The sequence below is a fragment of the Argentina silus genome, assembly GCF_951799395.1.
Source record: "Argentina silus genome assembly, chromosome: 14".
In the NCBI taxonomy this organism is placed as follows: Eukaryota; Metazoa; Chordata; class Actinopteri; order Argentiniformes; family Argentinidae; genus Argentina; species Argentina silus.
In genome coordinates, this window is record NC_139668.1 from 5,495,871 (window position 1) to 5,508,370 (window position 12,500).

The 12,500-nt window shown below is 48.8% G+C and overlaps 4 protein-coding genes across 6 annotated transcripts in view; 1 reads left to right on the forward strand and 3 right to left on the reverse strand.

The window, feature by feature from the left end:
* yrk (Yes-related kinase) overlaps positions 1-862 on the reverse strand; it is a 19,638-nt gene extending 18,776 nt beyond the window's left edge. Inside the window, 1 exon segment of the mRNA XM_083684743.1 lies at positions 546-862. The gene's annotated coding sequence lies outside the window, so the exon portion shown is untranslated.
* The window catches only part of zcchc17 (zinc finger, CCHC domain containing 17), a 173,666-nt gene that overhangs the window by 68,584 nt on the left and 92,582 nt on the right, over positions 1-12,500 (forward strand). The window lies entirely within an intron of this gene.
* Positions 1,788-8,579, reverse strand: sesn2 (sestrin 2). Of its 2 annotated transcripts, none has more exons than XM_083684870.1 (11): positions 7,665-8,579; positions 6,776-6,841; positions 6,271-6,459; positions 5,785-5,967; positions 5,216-5,437; positions 4,528-4,660; positions 4,220-4,338; positions 4,017-4,100; positions 3,626-3,732; positions 3,390-3,534; positions 1,788-3,011 (listed from the first exon to the last, which is right to left on the reverse strand). In XM_083684870.1, the coding sequence occupies exons 1-11, from the start codon at positions 8,010-8,012 to the stop codon at positions 2,925-2,927; spliced, it is 1,683 nt and encodes a 560-aa protein (XP_083540996.1). In that variant the 5' UTR covers positions 8,013-8,579; the 3' UTR covers positions 1,788-2,924. The 2 variants fall into 2 exon arrangements, with proteins under 2 accessions (XP_083540996.1, XP_083540997.1); XM_083684871.1 differs by lacking the exon at positions 7,665-8,579 and adding an exon at positions 7,075-7,403.
* matn1 (matrilin 1) overlaps positions 10,190-12,500 on the reverse strand; it is a 7,130-nt gene continuing 4,819 nt past the window's right edge. The window contains exons 5-10 of one of the 2 annotated variants that reach the window (XM_083685193.1): positions 12,288-12,410; positions 11,881-12,053; positions 11,394-11,625; positions 10,982-11,134; positions 10,647-10,727; positions 10,190-10,399 (exon numbers count right to left, since the gene is read on the reverse strand). In XM_083685193.1, coding sequence (XP_083541319.1) covers positions 10,350-10,399; positions 10,647-10,727; positions 10,982-11,134; positions 11,394-11,625; positions 11,881-12,053; positions 12,288-12,410 — 812 coding nt within the window. In that variant the 3' untranslated portion in view covers positions 10,190-10,349. The remainder of the gene's footprint in view (positions 10,400-10,646; positions 10,728-10,981; positions 11,135-11,393; positions 11,626-11,880; positions 12,054-12,287; positions 12,411-12,500) is intronic. The other variant, XM_083685194.1, reaches the window with a different exon arrangement.

A 12,500-nucleotide genomic window follows, 5' to 3' on the forward strand; every position in this document is an offset into this window, starting at 1 on the left:
TTTAAATGACTGGCTGGCTTACTAACTGTCTCAGGTAACAACGGTGGCGGGGAGAAGTGGGAGTGGTGTCCCACCGGTAGAGACCTAGAGAACTGGTGGGGAGCCGTTAGAGGCAGCAGGTAGGCTAGAGTCTCGGTGGCCGTGCTACAATGGCCCGGAAAACCGTTAAATAGGACAGTTTAACGCAATACAACCCTGAACTCCCCTCCAACTAGAACTCTGATCTCACTGTTTTCACCCAAAGTCGCCGCAGACTGAATAAATCATCAACCAAACTCTTGTCTCACACAAACAAGCCAATGCGCACACAGGTACAATAGGCTTATTATACTGTATATGACACACTATGCTGTGGGACATGTCGTTTTCTGAAGGTTGACACAACAAAGGAGAACCTAACCTGTTAGGCTACTATATTGCCATTCATGAACACAGGCTACACTCACTCCTTTAACATTAAAACACCAGTTTAAACTCTATTTAGATTTCCCTTTAACATTAAAACACTCGTTTACATTGAGATTGCGAAACATTCACTGACTTACCGGAATGCGCGTGGCGAGTCGCCCGTTATTCCCACGGGCTGGCGGAGTGACGGATCAACACCAGAGAAGCACTGAGAAGCCCGCAAGATGGGACGGTGACCGGTGGTCGCTCCTCACGGGAGGGGATGTGGCGGCGCGCTCTTTCTCTGTCCGGAAGGGTTGGATTCAGCGCGCACCGAGTCCGCCACCTCTTACTAAAAGCGCGCACCCCAGGCTCGCCCACTCTCTCTGGGCTGTCTCTTTTCTTTTTCTCTCGTAACAAATTCCGGGATCTTATCTGATATAGTTTTAATATTTCATAGTCTTTCTTTCTCTACCATCTAGCAAAACACGCACTCCCACATCTAACTGTTGCTCACATTCATATTGAGCGAGGAGTGAGGGCGCACGGGCGTCGGGTGAGAAGACAGGAAGGGCAATGTGTAAAGTGTGATATCCGTGTATTATAATACCAACGCTTAAGGCAAGTCAACCGTTTCAGGCAAGGCCAGTTCAAAGCCTATGCTAACGTTATCGGGCCCCGTTCGAACAATCAAATATACCGCCACCCCTCCCTCCCGTTATCGTCGTGAAATCCTTGCTTTCACCTATTCAGTCACTGATCTAACAGACTGGATAGGTGAAAGCAAGGATTTCACGACAAGCGACAACCCATTGTCAGATCAATGACAACCTCTAGGAGACGAGGACGTTTGTCTATGTATTCGAACAAGGTCGTCCTATCCTAGCCTATAATAAAACAAGTTGATTGAAAGTTGATGTTTTGGACGGCCAGTGATGGATAACGCCATGCCTTTGTCTCCACCCCGTGGATGCGCCATTCAAGTTCGCTCGGAAATAGGAAACTCGGAAATTTCCGACTTGATGGAAAGGTTCAAAGATGAAGAATCACCTAATTTGCTCTACGCAAATAACGTATGTGAATTCTAACTCGGATGTTTTGAGTTTTAGAGATGGCACGAACACAATGAGCACTACGACCTTAATGGGACAGGTAGGAGTGGATGCATACATACCACCACCAGCCCCCCCCCCCCGTTTTGTTACAGCTACAATAAAAATACAGCAGACTGTTGATAAATGCAACATTCTGGTATTAGCGTTGAACCGTGCAATAAAACGGCCCATGCAGTTTTCTGGAATGCAATTTAACAGAGACTGGAAAACCGTATTGCACATAGGCCTACCAGACTGTGTTTTATTAATAGACAGAAAGAAAAAAAACACCAGCCAAACAACGTGTTGATTTTGATAACAAAATACATTTTATTGTACATAAAAATACAGGAATCAACCTCGAAATCTCTGTATGCTACAGATAGGGAGAATATTGCAGTAGTCACTGCGACAAATGCCTACAGTACAGTAACAATTTTCAGAGATAGGAGCCGAAGCATGAGGTATTTAAATTAAACTGAACTTCAACCAAACATGAACAATTAAATTAAAAATACAGCAACGGGGGTGTGGGGGGCGGTGGTAGGCAGCATATTCCACTTTATATCATACCAATTATCCAGATTTTTAATTTCTTACATTTTGTGTGTTTGGATTGCCGTTAGCTGTTACCATGGTAACCTCTAACTGGGGTCCACACAACAGTAAAAAAAAACAGTCCTAGGCTGTGATATGGGGTGTATCCAACTCAGTGCTTGATTTAAGTTTACTTGGCACAGTGGAACCAATTGAATTAGTCCCAAAGTGCGAAACTTCGCCCATCTGGCACTCCAGATAATGCAAGTATTTGAAAGTATTTCAAATATCTTTAAACCCATGTCTGATCCAATTGCGTCCATCTTAGTGCTCTGAATACGAGTGAAACTGTTCAGTGCAGAACTGTGATGTGGGTCTTTATGTTTATATTTCACACAGTAACACACACACACACACACACACAATAACACACAATCAGAGCCCCATCCCCCCCCTGCCAACGCACACAAGAAGCAGCAGCATAAACATTGACTTATGATAAACCTGATCAACTCAAATTAAACACATTCATATGGGTGTCGCAAACACGTACCGTGGTGTCATGTGATGTAGTGTGTATGTTGCATGCATGTGACGTGTTGTCATGTAATGTAGCATGTAATGGCTCAGATAAAATAGCGTGTATGTAGTGTTGTCTGTCATGTCATGTGTGTGTCTGTGTGTGTGTGTGTGTGGCCTGTAGAGTGCTGTCATGTTTATGTGTGTGTGTGTGTGTGTGGCCTGTAGAGTGCTGTCATGTTTATGTTTTTGTGTGTGTGTGTGTGTGTGTGGCCTGTAGAGTGCTGTCATGTTTATGTTTATGTGTGTGTGTGTGTGTGTGGCCTGTAGAGTGCTGTCATGTTTATGTTTGTGTGTGTGTGTGTGTGTGTGGCCTGTAGAGTGCTGTCATGTCATGTAGCGTGTGATAGCCCGGAGTGTGTAGAGCAGAGCAGCCTGTAGGCGTGCCTCCGTCAGCAGCAGGTTCACGTGCACCTGCAGGGAGAGAGAGGGGGGGGGGGGGGTGGTCAGTGTCTGAGACAGGTGGTTGGCTCCTCCCATTCTCTGCCCTTGCCTTAGAAGTGTCCACTTGCCATCTCCTCATGCATTTAAAAGAAGCACTGGTATGAGGACAGACAGACAGGTATTAGAACAGACAGACAGACAGACAGGTATGAGGACAGACAGACAGGTACGAGGACAGACAGACAGGTACGAGGACAGACAGACAACCAGGTATGAAGACAGACAGACAGGTATGAGGACAGACAGACAGGTATGAGGACAGACAGACAGGTATGAGGACAGACAGACAGGTATGAGGACAGACAGACAGGTACAAGGATAGACAGACAGGTAGTAAGCAGGCCTTACCTTCTCAGAGTGGAGGAAGTGTCTCCAGAAGGCAGTGTAGATCCGGAGGGTGGTCTGCTCTGGGTGACACGCTACCGTCTTCACAAACACCTTCAGAGCCCGCTCCAACAACCCGTTCACCTCGCCATAGTCATAGTCATCATACCTACACACACACACAGTCAGGAAAAACACACACACACACACACAAATATTCATCCATTTATATAGTGTGTGTATGTGTGTGTGTGACTGACCTTATGCCATATAGACAGTGGATGTAGTTCCAGAGAGCCTTGCGGAGTGTGTGTGTGTCCACTCCCTCGTGCATGGCCATCCTGTGGTAGGTCAGCCCACACACCACCTAGGAGATAAGAGGAGAGGACATCACTCCATCACTACTATCCCTCCATCACCTCCATCACTCCATCACCACTATCAGCACCACACTCCACCACATATATCACTCCATCACCACAATCACTCCATCAATCACTCCATCACTTTCTATCAACCACCATTTACCTGGAGGAGAAGATATCAATCAATCAATGCCTCTCACTGAACCTACTGCTACTGTCTCTCCATCACCCTTTCACTACCTATCACAGACTCAAGTGTGTGTGTGTGTGTGTGTGTGTTCTCTACCTGGAACTTCTCCTCCAGTAGTTGTCCCATGTCTGGCAGCAGCCTGTTGACCAGAGAGAAGCCATGGTCCTCCCACGAGTAGTCCTGCACACACACACACACACACACACACACACACACACATATTATACAACCTAGAAACAACACCCACACACACACACACACAGACTATAAAATCTATAAAACACCACACACACACACACCTGTACTCTCATGGTGGGGTGGGGTGACTGTTCTCCTCGGGGGGCGAAATCCTCATAGCTGAACTCTGGCTCTTCCACAAACCTCAACACCAGGTCAGAAGGGGCTCCCCGCACCACCGCTGTAGACCCACACACACACACACACACACACACACACACACACACACACACACACACACACACACACACACACACACACACACACACACACACACACACACACACACACACAGAGTATAAGCAGGAGTGTGTGTGTATACCTGTAAGTATGCTCTTGCTCTGCTGTGTGTGTGTGTGTGTGTGTGTACCTGTAGGTATGCTCTCGCTCCTCTCCCTCTCGAAGCGAGTGATCATCTCCTCCTGACTGCACTCTTCCTCCTGCTGCTGTAACTCCACCATCCTCTTCATCAACACCTCCACCTCCATCCCTCCATCCACTAACTGAGGGAGAGAGAGAGAGAGAGAGAGCGAGAGTACTTCTTGTAAACAGGCCATTTGATCAATAGTTTTAACCGACCAATCTGAACAACACACTGAAACTAAAGCTGAGAATCTCTACCTTGACAGCAGAGTAATTGTTTGATTTCAAAGTATAGAGCCAAAAGAAGACAAAACACTTCATTTTCCCAGTACTTATAGACAGAGCTCTGTAGGTCCAAATCCACGGAAACAAACAAAACGTACAGGTACGCAAAGCCCAGCGCTCGACCGCGACAACCGATTCCAGAAAGCTCTTTGTTTGGGACCAACACAGCGCCCTCTGCTGAACGTTCTCCATCGTGACCGCTACCGATTCATCGTGGGCAATTTGGCACCTCTTATATATGCCATTTAGCTGACGCTTTTATCCAAAGCGACTTACAGCGTATATACGGTCCCAGCGGGAATCAAACCCACAACCTAAGCGTTGTTAGTGCCGTGCTCCACCGACTGAGCCACAGAGGACCTCTTCTAGAGCTCAATATCGACACGCTACACCTTTAAACCAAAACCTACCTCCGGCCTGCCGTCCTCGTGGGCAGGGCTATGAGGGCTTCGGAGGAGCGGATTGGAGGGCGAGGGGGGTTGGAAGGCGTGGCCCCCTGTGTGGTCGGGCTCGGGGTTCAGGCCACACCCCCAGGCGAAGGAGGACAGCGAATGAGCGTGCGCCATCAGAACCACGGCGTGGATCAGCTCGGCCAATGACCAGCGAGATTCCGCCCCGGGACAGACTAACTCCTGCAGAGGGGGATGGGGGGGGGGGGGGGGGTGAATGAGATTGGGCACAAAGTGTGTAAGACAGACAAGGCATGTGCATGTGTGTGTGGATTGTACTTGTCTGTGTTGCTGGATGGTTGTGTGTGTGTGTGTGTGTGTGGGGGGGGGGGGGGGGGAGAGAGAGAGAGAGAGAGAGAGAGAGAGAGAGTGTGTCTGTGTGTTTGTGTCAGTCAGTGAGTGAGTGAATGTGTGTGTGTTCATGTATATGTATGTGTGTGTGACTGAGAGTGTGTGTGTGTGTGTGTGTATGTGTGACTGAGAGTGTGTGTGTGTGTGTGTGTGTGTGTGTGTGTGTGAGGGTGACTCACCTGTATGTGTTGCTGTGTGATGAGCCAGGGTCTGTGCGCCAGCAGCTTATTGAGTGTGTGTAGGCTGTGCAGTTTAGGAGGGGCCTGCTGGAGCCCCCTCAGCCAGCTGTCCTCCCCCCCCGCCTCCAGGAACCTGGCACTGTGCTGCTGCACAAGGTACGAACACTGGTGACGCGCAGCCGCCTGGAGACATACACACACACACACACACACACACACAGACACACAGACAGACACACAGACAGACACACAGACAGACACACAGACACACAAATACTTGAGATAATGTGTTCTATTTATAATCTTGTCGATGCCAGCTCATATATCTGAAAGGACAGTATGGCCGTCTTCAAAATGGCGGAAGCTCCAGCTCTCCCTCTCTCTGGCAGTTGATATTCTGGGCCTTCGGGGGGCCGTCCAGGAGTGTGTAACCTAGCGACAGGGGCGAAGGGGGTTGTTTTGGGACGGAGGGTTAGGTGTCGTTACCATGATAACGATGTAGTGCCTCCAGGGGCGGGGCAGGGGGCCATCCAGCTCCAGCAAGGCATGCTGGGTCCGCAGGAAGCAGCTGAGGTAGGCAGGGTGCAGCGCCATCATCATTGTGAGGTGATCCAAACGGCCCAATGAGAGGAAGGCTTCCATCAGGACTTCCTGTTCCGGCCCCTCCACCAAAACCTGAAAAGTCACAGACAGACAGACAGACAGACAGACAGACAGACACACACACCTTAAAGAAATGTAACAATAGACAAACTAGACTGAAATGTAAACATCTCATTACAAACATATCAATCCTGCTCGGTGGAAGCCTTCAAGATCCAAGACCCCAAACGCACGCACACAGAATACAGAGAGACACACTCTCACACTCATTTTTGTGTGTCATAGAGATGAAATCTATTTTTCAAGAGTGACCTAGTTCAAGACAGCAGCTGGGGAGAACAATGACAATACAAATACATGTAGATATGACACCCACACACCCACACACCTCTTTTGCAGGAATGAAGGCACTAGGACCTGAGGCTAAAGCCTGAGGTACTTCAACACCTCGCTCCTGAGAGAGAGAGAGAGAGAGAGAGAGAGAGAGAGGAGACAAAGAAAAAGAGAGAGGGAGAGAGATAGATAGATAGATGGATAGATAGAGAGTCCACAGTGTAGTTACTACAGAAACAATTATGTTCACAGTCAGCCATTGCTACAGCCCGGGACCATACTGTCACTTAACATGAGCGCCTACTTTTTATAACGCACAACCGTTCCGATTCACTACAACGCACTCCAACTCACCGTCATCCGGCGCGGGTAAAAACTGTCCAAAGAAATAGCCATGAATACCCGCTGTGCTATTCCCCAACAGTAACCGATCGATACGACGCGGGCTAAATACGCTCAGAAACGGGACGTCGGTGGTGAATATGTTTCTTGATCGCAAGGTTTCTTGATCGCATGAATAGGGGGTGTGACTCCGCTCCCTCGGCTCACCGAAAAGGGGGCGTGTCGTGCGGCTGTTGTGCACACCGCTACGAGGTCTTGCATCACCTCCACCGCCTGATGAAATCAACAGCAAGATGCAAAATAAAAACAAGAATTTTGCCACCCACTAACTCCTGTTTGACTAACTGTCATCGGGAGTCAGAAATTCTTCATCATCTCATCATCTGACGCGAGAAAAATAATAACCGGTTTTCACCACAGGCGAAAAATACTGAGTCATCGTCTGTTCGCATCATAGTCCGAAGTGAATATGTTTCTGAATAACGAATCATTGACGTTACTAACTTACTAACATAGTTATTCAACTGAGAACCGTCACACACACTGGGCTGTTTTGGTGGTTCTCTTAAGCGATCTTAACATTGGCAGGTTTCTCTTCTTACCTGTGCGGTCCGCAGCAGTTCGGCTGCCCTTTCACGAACCTCCGGTAACGGGCAGGACCGAGAGACCCGCAGCAACTGCAGCAGCGTGTGCTTATCAAGCCGAGCCGAACCGGGCCGGTCCAGACCCAAACGGGACAGAACGTTCTGGGTAAGTTCCTCCAGAGCCGACAGCCGCTCCGCTTCGTCCCTGCTGCACAGCCGAGAGAAACTCTTCGGGTTCGGTCCCGGGTCGGATTCCGTCTCGAGTTCGGCTTGATGTCGGCTGGCGGGGTTGATTACCGAGTCTGCGTTGCGTTCTCCGGTACACTCGCAGAGCACCGTCGCTGTTCCTTTCGCTGTCCCTTCCATTGCTGTGGCCAGGCAGACTCAGGGTCAGCCTCGTCCCACAAGCTGGAGGCTAGCTATGCTAAGTCGGCTAGCTAGCCGGTTAGCTCTGCCAAGTGTCAGTGGCGCTGTGTGTGTGTGTGTGTGTCTGTTGTCCACAGGCAGCTGCACAGCTTACGGTACCCTTCAACTAGGCTAAGTTTACATCAAACGGTTTTCTATGTAACTTAACAGTTTTCGGCAGTGATGTGACAGTCTTGGGTATTCACATACAACTGTCAGTAGAATCAAGTAGCCTAGGTGTGACGAAAAGTAGAAATTAGGTACCGTTAGGTCTTCGAAGCAACCCCACATCTGAGTGAGCTGACCACGGGGCAATGCGAGGGTGGTTAGCTGCAGATGGCTAGTTCATCTCTGTCAAGTTGAGTCTGATCATAACATCCAACGGGTCTCCTCCACACCGTCATGGTGACTACTGCTATTTCATTTCAGGAGGAAGAACAGTTAAAGAAAGTCAGGTTTCCTCCTGTTTTGCTGAGGGGATCGCTGAATGTACGAGGTTGTTCATATCAGTTGAGGACAGGCTTTCACCCGGCGTCACCCACCGGCTCTATCAGTTTGACTGACAGATGACGTCAGGTATCCGGAAGATTTTTTTTTTTTTCAGGGCTGTTTTTTGATTGGTCCACTTGATGATGGAAAAGCGTGTCGACTGTCCAATATTGCATTTTTTTTTTTTTTTTTTTTTTTTTTCATTATGTGTTGTCACTTGATTGTTTATCGATTTTTTTATTTCTATTGTGTCTGAATTGTTCTTATATCTGTTCAATATATATATATATTTTTTTTTTCATGACTGTCAATCCTTTATTCTGTGATTAAACAGAGTTTTGGCCATTGGCCATGTCCGAATGCTCATTAATATTCAGGATGCAAGATTAGAAAGCTTTGCAGTATACTCAATTTCATTAAATTTAGCATGTATACAATGCCAGGATGTCATACTAGATTTGTCTTTCCATGTAGTATGAATTCACTGCACACTATTCAGGAAGCCATTTACGATTTCAGTCCCATAATTCAATGGAGCAGGTTGAGGGAGGCAGGCAGTAGTGACATTGAACCAATTACTATGGTTGAGCTGCAGGTGAAGGTTTCTCATTATGAATGAGGTGTAGTATGTTGAAATGTGTCGCTAAGTGCATACATTTGATTTTACAGTAGGCTCTAAATAGTATGTAGTATGGTTAGTATGTAAAAGATACTTTTAGTAAACAGTAGGCAGCATGAGCTTTCAGACATGGCCATTGACTTACCCAGACAGACACAGATGTTCTCTCTCTTTCTCTCTCTCTTTCTCTCTCTCTCTCTCTCACTCACACACACACACACACATCAATATTTGGGTGTATATCACATTGTAACAAGAGTGAGGTCACACATACCAGTCGTTATTCTCATCAACGGTCAAGTGTGTGTGTGTGCGCGTGTGTGTGTACTCCTACTGTGGCCCATCCCTTATGACCTGGGCACCTCATGATCAGAATGGTTTCATCATATTACAATATATACTTCCTGAATTATCTTTATTTAGGAAAATAAAAAAAGCATCAACAAATGTATCCATAAGACCAAACTTATATTAAATTACCTTTATATATATATTCCATATAAAATAACAGATACCTTAGTGTGGTGGCAACAAGGGAAAGGCATAGAGGAGCTGAGAGAGTGAAGGGAAAGGGGAGAGGAGCTGAGTGTGTGTGAGAGAGAGAGAGACAGACAGAGAGAGAGAGACAGACAGAGAGAGAGAGAGAGAGAGACAGACAGAGAGAGAGAGAGAGAGAGAGAGAGAGATGGGGAAGAGACACATAGAACAAACAGACAGGTTTTGCTGGTGTGCTGCTCCTCTGGGTATGACAAGACACCAGCTCCCCTCGGGGAAGACTTTATAGTGCGCACACACTGGCCGCCAATGGGGGGAAAACTTTACAGTGTGCGCACACAGGTTGCCTTAGAGAGAGGACCCTTCAGTGTACAAACACCAGTTCCCTATGAGGGAAGACTGTAATTAACGCACACACACAGGCTGCCCATGGCGACCAGTGTTCCGTCTCCAAGGAAACCAGTGATGGACAGGTGGAGATAGAGAGGTGGAGAGACGGAGGACAGAGGGGGGACGGGGGAGGGGGGACGGGGACAGAGGACAGGGCACATAGGTCAAGGGTCACACAGGCTCCTCTTCAGTATTTTACAGGAAGTAAAAATAGGATGTGTGGGGGGGGCAGGGGCTAGGAGCGAGGGGTGTGTGTGTGTGTGTGGGTGTGGGTGTGTGTGTGTGTGTGTGTGGGGGGGGGGTCCTCAAACGATTTTGTTCTCCAGCGCAGCGATCCTCTTCGACACGCCCTCCAGTGACATCATGGTCAAGGAAACCACAGGACAGGAGACACCACAACAACCGCACGGGCAGACACACACACATGTATGCACACACACACACACGAATGCACACACACACACACACACACACGCACGCAGCATAGGACTATTCATTTCTCTTCATACACTCAGAGTCAAACATACAGAAATTCTCCACCACAATCAGACAACACACACACACACACACACACACACACGTCCCTTATCTTTAAAGGATATGTTTTTTCGTTAGCGCCTGTAAGGCGTCTTCTACTTTTTTCTGGAACTTTACGATGGAGTCACATTCACATGGGTCCTCCTCTGTGGAGACAGAAACAACAGACACAGATGAGTGTGTGTGTGTGTGTGTGTGTGTGTGTGTGTGTGTGTGTGTGTGTGTGGGGGAGAGTTTGGTAGCGTTTCATATAAACGTGTGTGTGTGTGTGTGTGTGTGTGTGTGTGTGTGTGTGTGTGAACATATACTGAAAAAGTGTGTGCATACAGGGCAGAGCATACAGGGCATACAGAGTGTGATAATTAGTGTGTGTGTGTGTGTGGGTGTGTGTGTGGGAGACCTTGACAGATGTTGATCTGAAGCTTCTTGGCGATCTGGGTCATGGCTTTGAAGTCGGCAGTGTAGAAGTAGTGTTCTCCAGTGGGCTCTGAGGCGATCTCCCTCAGCTCATCCTCTATGGCGTTACCCACTCCCACTGCGTACATCTTATACCCTGCACAGTAAACCACAGTAAACCACAGTAAAGCAAAAATACACTCTCTCACCATTCCCCACGGCCAACATACAAACACACACACACACACACACACACACACTGTATATAAACCAATATGGTTCCATATCTCTCTCATCGTTTTACCTGATCAACACGCATGTTTACACACACACGCACACACACACACACACACACACACACACACACACACCCCGCCGCCCCCTCCCCCGCCCCCCCCCCGCCCCATCTCGCTCACCGTTCGCCTTGGCCTTCTTGGCGGCGTCTCCGATGTAGTCCTGGCTCCGTCCGTCGGTGAAGACGATGCCCACCTTGGCCACCCCGGGCCGGGCCCCCCCGGCGGGGGAGAAGCTGCTGTCGCTCAGGAAGCGCAGGGCCTGGCCCGTCATGGTCCCCCGCTCCATGTACGCCATCTTCTTCACCGCGTCCTTCAGGTCCTTCTTGTTGTTAAAACGACCCAGAGGGAACTCCTGCAGAGGTGGAGGAGAGGAGAGAGGAAAGGAAAGGAAAGGAAAGGAGGGAGAGAAAGAGGGAGAGAGGGAGGTCAGGAGAACGGGGGAAGCTGTTTAGGTCGGTCGGTCGGGGGTGGGGGGGGGGGGGGGGGGGTTGATAGGGGCTAGTTTTGGTGAGGTTGAATTGTTTGTGTTGTTATGTAGAAAGGGCATCGTTCTATCTGTACACACACACACACACACACACACACACACACACACACACACACACACCTGTTTGACTGCGCTGGAGTACTGGACCAGTCCCACGTGGGCCTTGCTGTCGGACACGTCCAGTTTGTCTACGATCTGGTTGATCCACTTCTTGACCAGCTCAAAGTTCTCCGGTCGGACACTCTTGGAGCCGTCAATCAGGAACACCACGTCTGTAGCTGCATTACTGCAAGCTGAGGGGGGGGGAGGAGGACGGGGGGGCGGGGGGGACGGGGGGTTCTATTAGGAACACACACATACGCACACACACTCACACTCACACGTTTCTCATTTCTCTCTCTCTCTCTCTCTCTCTCTCTCTCTCTCTCTCTCTCTCTCTCTCTCTCTCTCTCTCTCTCACTCACACACACACACTCTCACACACACACACACACACACAGGTAACCGACCGACATGCACACACTTACAGCTGCAGCTGCGCCCATCCTCCAGGAGGCTGAAGCCCTCTTTGCAGGCGCACTTGAATGATCCTGGGCTGCTGAGGCATACCTGCTCACAATCATGATCTCCAGTGGCACACAGGTCCGACACTGTGGTACGCATGCAGAGACACACACACACACACACACACACACACACACATACACGCACACGCGCGCGCGCACATACACACACACGCA